Here is a 5,456-nt window from a genome sequence, read left to right as displayed (position 1 = left end):
TTTTACCATGTTGTTTCTTGACCTGGGTTCTGGCCATCTGAGTAACCTTGTGTTTCAGCGGGGGCGACTTACTGTTGGGTCTACAGGGAACAGTGTGTGTGTGTGTGTGTGTGTGTGTGATGGTAGGTAGGTATAGCTATACTTGTGTGGCCTTTTTTTTTTTTTTTTTTAAAAAACTTGCTTTGTGGAAACCTTCTGCCCTCCTTCGTTGTGGAAACCCTTTGTCCTTGTGGGGACATTTTTTCAGGTCCCCCTCGAGGAAAAAGGGGATTTTGAGATATAGGATTTAGTTTGGAATTTTGATTAGATTACAGTTAGGATTAGAGTGAGGATTAAGATTAGGACATACATTTAGAATGGTTTTAGGTTAAGGTGAGGGTTTAAGGAACGCATAATGTCTGTGTGAAGTCCTCACAACTCATGAAAAACCAGACTGTGTGTGTGTGTGCACTCGTGCGCATCTGTTGGTGCAGATGTGTGTTTTCACGGAAAGCTTATAGTTTTGCCCCTTTCACCTGTTTCTGTCAGGACTCAACTGAGCCATTCTAACCTTTTACCTTCCCCTCCTCACCCACTAACCCTCTGCCCATCCCCCATGCTCTCATTTGGGGTTCAATTTACCCCCCTGCTGCCACCCCCTCCTCTCTGAGAGGCTTGCTGAGAAGCAGTTGACTGATGCAGACTGTCGATAAGGCCTACAGATAACAGGAATAAAGAGCTGAATCCCCCGCTCCCCCATCCATACGAACCTCCCACCTAATCCGCTATCCATGCCTCCCTCTCTCTAATCCAACCTCTATGCAAATCTAAACACACACCCTTCTCCTCCTCCTCCTCCTTCCCCTGCCTTTGCTGCTCCTCATTCATTTGTAGTAGAGCTCTGCTTTAACCGGCAGTAGCAGTACCAGCAGCAGTAAGGGCTTTGTTGTGGACTAGTGCTGGGAGAAGGCGAAAGGAAGAACCAGAGTCAGAAGAACAGTTTAAATGTTGAGGGAGATTCAACAAGGAAGTTAGGAGGAGTCGAGGAAAGACCAGCAGCACCGGCTTCATGACAAAGAGTTCTCTCTAAAGAAACAACCAGGAAGCCACTGTGCTCATTGACCAGCATTGTCGCTCTACACTTACACTGTTGCATGTGCTGCTGCTGCTGCTGCCGCTGCTTCTGCGAAAAAAAAAAAAGCCACAACAGCAGCAGTGAAGTTCTGCTTTTTCTTGCAGAGGATTTCCTGGTGAGTGAAATGTTTACGTTTGATATTTTTGAGATCGAAAGGGTCATATATAGATTTTGAGTTTAAACGTTGTGGTTAATAAAAAGCTAAAGTTGAATTAGCTGTAGTTGTTCTCACATTCTGTTCAGTTACACATTTGTTCTTTAATGAAGTTCCTTTTGTCTGTGGAACAAAACATGTCATTATCATTTTCATAATTTTCTATATTTCCTTGTACACGTTCTATTCACGGTCACATTTGTGTAGACTTTTTCAAATTGTCCTTAACTATACAGTACTTCATGAAATGTAACAAATTGACATCAATAGCAGATAAATCATATATAGAAAGAGACCTGATAGTTACTACAGTGGCTTTTTTGGTGGGTTTTTTTTTCTTGTTTTGATTGTAATACATATACAGATCAGACCAGAGCAGATTAAATAGACTTGGAGATGACATTACATCAGTGTTTCTCAGTAGGACAGGGTTGAGCATCTATTTTATCTATCTAAAAACTCACATAATGTAGCTTCATTTCCTTCTGCAGGGGGTGCTGTTATCATGGTTTAGATTATCTGCTATGAAAAAGTGCAGCACCATAGCATTATTATCTAAATTATTATATTAATATTATTAAATGAATCTTTGCTGGGAGAAATAATTTATATTTATAATAATTTATATATTTATAACCAAGATACTCAGCTTAATAAACAGTAAACAGGAACAACAGTCTGCAGCAGCTGCTGAAGGAGAAAAGAAGGTATCTTCAGATGCTGAAAGTTGCAGTGTCAGTATCGGACATGAGAATCACCCCATGAAAGCCATCCCTACCCTGAAGTGTATTTAAATACATCAGATATCACTGCACAACATACAAAATATAACTATTTTGTATAACATTTCAAATAGTCAGTGTTCCTTTCCCTTCTCTGCCACAGATCAATTCAATGAGAATTGGAATTCTATTAGCCAGAACTCTTCTAATGAAAGTTCATCAAAGTACTAACAGATTGGCTCACACCGTTGGACCCAAAACTGAACATTTGTGAAGTGATTTTTGATCAACTAACGTTGTACGTTGACACATCAGTCAGAAGTGGTGAATTCTATTCCAGTGACACGTCTGTGTGGAAGTTGTGCATCGATGCCAGAGAAGACTGTAGCTGTGGTTATACTTTGTCTGAGTTAGCGCTCCACCTCTGCTGAAGGTGGCACCTTTACACCTGAACCTTCATTGCATGAGAACACCCTGTGTGTGTGAGTGTGTGTGTGAGTGTGTGTGTTCCCTGTATAGCTTCCTGTGGCGAACCTTTTGGTGGAACCTCTACTGTTGTGGTCACGGTTTGTCTACGTGAAGACCCACTTAGTGAAAGGCTACTTAGGAGTTCCGTTTTTGGCATAGTGTAGAACTTAGATATGTATTTGTGACAGTCGAGGTTGAGGGTGAGGTACCAGGATATGAGATGCGTTCTGTCTTGAGAAGTGCTCAATAAACAGAAGAAAACCTATTCATGTGTGTGTGTGTGTAAGTTATGGTTGTAATTAGATGAGTGGTAACTCTGCAGCGCCCCTCCCCCCCAGCCCCAGACAGCAGACACACTCTGCATCAACCCCATTCTTGTGCGTACTAAACACACACTCATGTCTTACACTCTCTGGCGTGCACACACACACATACGTGCACACGGGCTTCCTCAGGCTGTAGCCCTCATAGGTCAACTGGTTGAACTTTACACTTTTGATCAGAACCATATGCCTTTGTTTTGTTGCGTCGTATCTGTGCTAGCGATGCTTTGTTTCAATGTCTGCTGAGATTTTTGGCATTGTTACATATTCCAACATATTCTAATCCTTAGTTTGAGTTTAGGAAAAATTGCATTCATGTGAAGATAACTTGAATATATTTTTCAAATCATATTTCAATTTAAATGACTATATATTTTTTCTTATGTATTTATATATATGACGATATATGTATATACATATGTACTTATGTTTGTTTATATTTCTCCATCTTTCTATCTGTCATTATATATATACAAAGACAGATAGAAAGATGTAGAAACATATATATATATATATATATATGCATTTGTATGTATTTACATCTGTCGGAATATTTCAGCTATCTGTCAATCTGTTTACATCTTTTGCCTGTCTGTATCTCTATCTGTTTGTTTACATCTACATTTTATACATATATATATATATATATATATATATATATATATATATATTAAAAATGTGTTCAGCATTTGTCATTTGGGCTGGTGTGAGTTGAGCACCCCGGTGTCTGCCCAGGTTGGGTCCTGGTGAGAAAATGAACTCTTGCCCCCTGGAAACCCAACACTGCTCTATTCCACGCCAACTTTCACCCATTTCCCAATTAAGTAGCTTTCAGGGAGCAACGGCTAGCCCTTGGGAGAATACTGAAAACCTTCTATAGTCGCTCTATACCACCTCAGTCCCTCTAATGAAAGCCCCGGACCCTTGAGGACGTCCTCATGCACTCACAGGCCCCGACTCTCCATAAACAATACATTTGTAATGAAATTGGAGAGGTTATCTGTCTCCTTTCTGCCCTTCCTTGTTCTCATTATTTTGCTCTTTGCCTTTCACATGGAGCCTGGGATGATTGTGTGACGGTATCATGTAGTCACGCTAAAGCTAAAACTCCTTGACCTCTCCAAAACCTAGTTATAATTACAAATACAAGTCCCTGACATATTTTATTCAGAGGAGTCTTACAGTGGTGTTGAACTTTAATGGGATGATGTACAACTAAGCTCATGAAAATTGGTTGTTTACAGGCGGTTTTATCAATTGTTCGATTGTTTTTTTTTTTCTGCTGCTGGAATTTGAAGGATTAAAGAATTCTCTGAGGGCAGTGACTTCTGGCTCTGGTTTCATTGTGGGGGGGGGGGGGGGGGTTTAACCCTGAGACCTCGTCAGTCCACAGGGCTCCTGTTCTATTGTGAGGGTTTTTCTCCCCTTTTTAATTTCCCTGAAAATATAAATATCATCATCATATATATTATTGAGACATATCCTGATACATGGAGTTAGATGTGATATAATTGCAAGCTGTCTGCAGAGTATAACCAGCGTTTAGGAGGTTCTAAAAATATATATTTTATTTTTAAAAACGTGAACTTTACCTTTACCCTCCCATTCGTTGACAACATGTAACCATGGTGTCGGTTTCTTCCTCCACTGTGTGACGCTCTCTGATCTAATCTTCACATTTTTCCATTTCTCTTTTTCACTGACATTTTCTGAACTGACCTTCAGGCTTAGGTTTTATCTTCTCACACGCTCCTCTGGAGCTCAGTGGCACGACAACCTTTTAGTTTATCATTGGTGAACCAGGACATCTAAAGAATGCCAAGGTGCACTCGTTGACTTCAAGTAGCAGAGATCATGAATGTAATTAGTGGATATTATTGTGAAGAATTTGATGAAATTTGAGCTTTGAAACACAAGTAGACTTCTGTAATGTTTGAGTCTGCTTTTTACAGATTCGTGTTCTTAAAAATATGAAGGATTTAAAAAAAATATTTATTTTTCGGGCTTTCGACACAAAGACTTTAGACAAAAGTGTGTTTTTCCTTGTAGATGTTTTTTTAGTTTCTGGCTTTCATATTTTGAGTACAACCCGTTGTACTTTCCACAGCTGCCACTTGGCTCACCGATTGGCCAGCAGCACTAACAAATCTACAGAAGTCACATAATTTTGGCTGTAAATGATTTCTTGCTGACCTATAGTATTACTCCGTGGTACTACCTACCGGTCATTTAAGGTTCGATACTTAATTAAATTAAACCTAAAATGAAATTAAAGATTAGGATTTGTTTTAATTCTCCCATCTTTGAAGCACTGAATATTCTAGAATATTTAACTATTTTTGGGGTTTTTTGCTGAAGAGAGAATTAACTCGTTCTCATCTGGTCTGTTTTTTTTCTCTCTTGTGTTTTCTTTGCACAGTTACCCTCCCTGGTGCGCTCCTTGCTCCTCAGTCTAACACCTCAGGCTCCTTCACTACGCGTCGCTCTTCCTCCAACTCCTCCTCCATGCAGACCTCGTACCGACTGCCCAACCCTTTGCCGCCCCTTCCTGTTCGCAAGGGCGTCCGAGGTCGGCGTCCCAAATCTCAGACTATCGCTTTGTTAAAGGCGGCGGCCGAAGCAGCGGCTGGCCCCGCCGCCGGGGAAGGGGGCCCCCCCAAGCGCGCCCAGAGCAG

At 40.7% G+C, this 5,456-nt stretch overlaps 1 protein-coding gene across 1 annotated transcript in view; it reads left to right on the top strand.

Moving 5' to 3' along the window:
• Nucleotides 1-5,456, top strand: part of scml2 (Scm polycomb group protein like 2) — a 21,510-nt gene that overhangs the window by 8,870 nt on the left and 7,184 nt on the right. Inside the window, exon 8 of the mRNA XM_025055668.1 lies at nt 5,201-5,409. Within this exon, the coding sequence (XP_024911436.1) occupies nt 5,201-5,409 (209 nt within the window). The remainder of the gene's footprint in view (nt 1-5,200; nt 5,410-5,456) is intronic.

The sequence above is a fragment of the Cynoglossus semilaevis genome, chromosome 5, assembly GCF_000523025.1.
Source record: "Cynoglossus semilaevis isolate Cse_v1.0 chromosome 5, Cse_v1.0, whole genome shotgun sequence".
Taxonomy (NCBI): domain Eukaryota; kingdom Metazoa; phylum Chordata; class Actinopteri; order Pleuronectiformes; family Cynoglossidae; genus Cynoglossus; species Cynoglossus semilaevis.
Note: the sequence above shows the minus strand (reverse complement) of the source record. Positions and strands in the feature narration are given on the sequence as shown.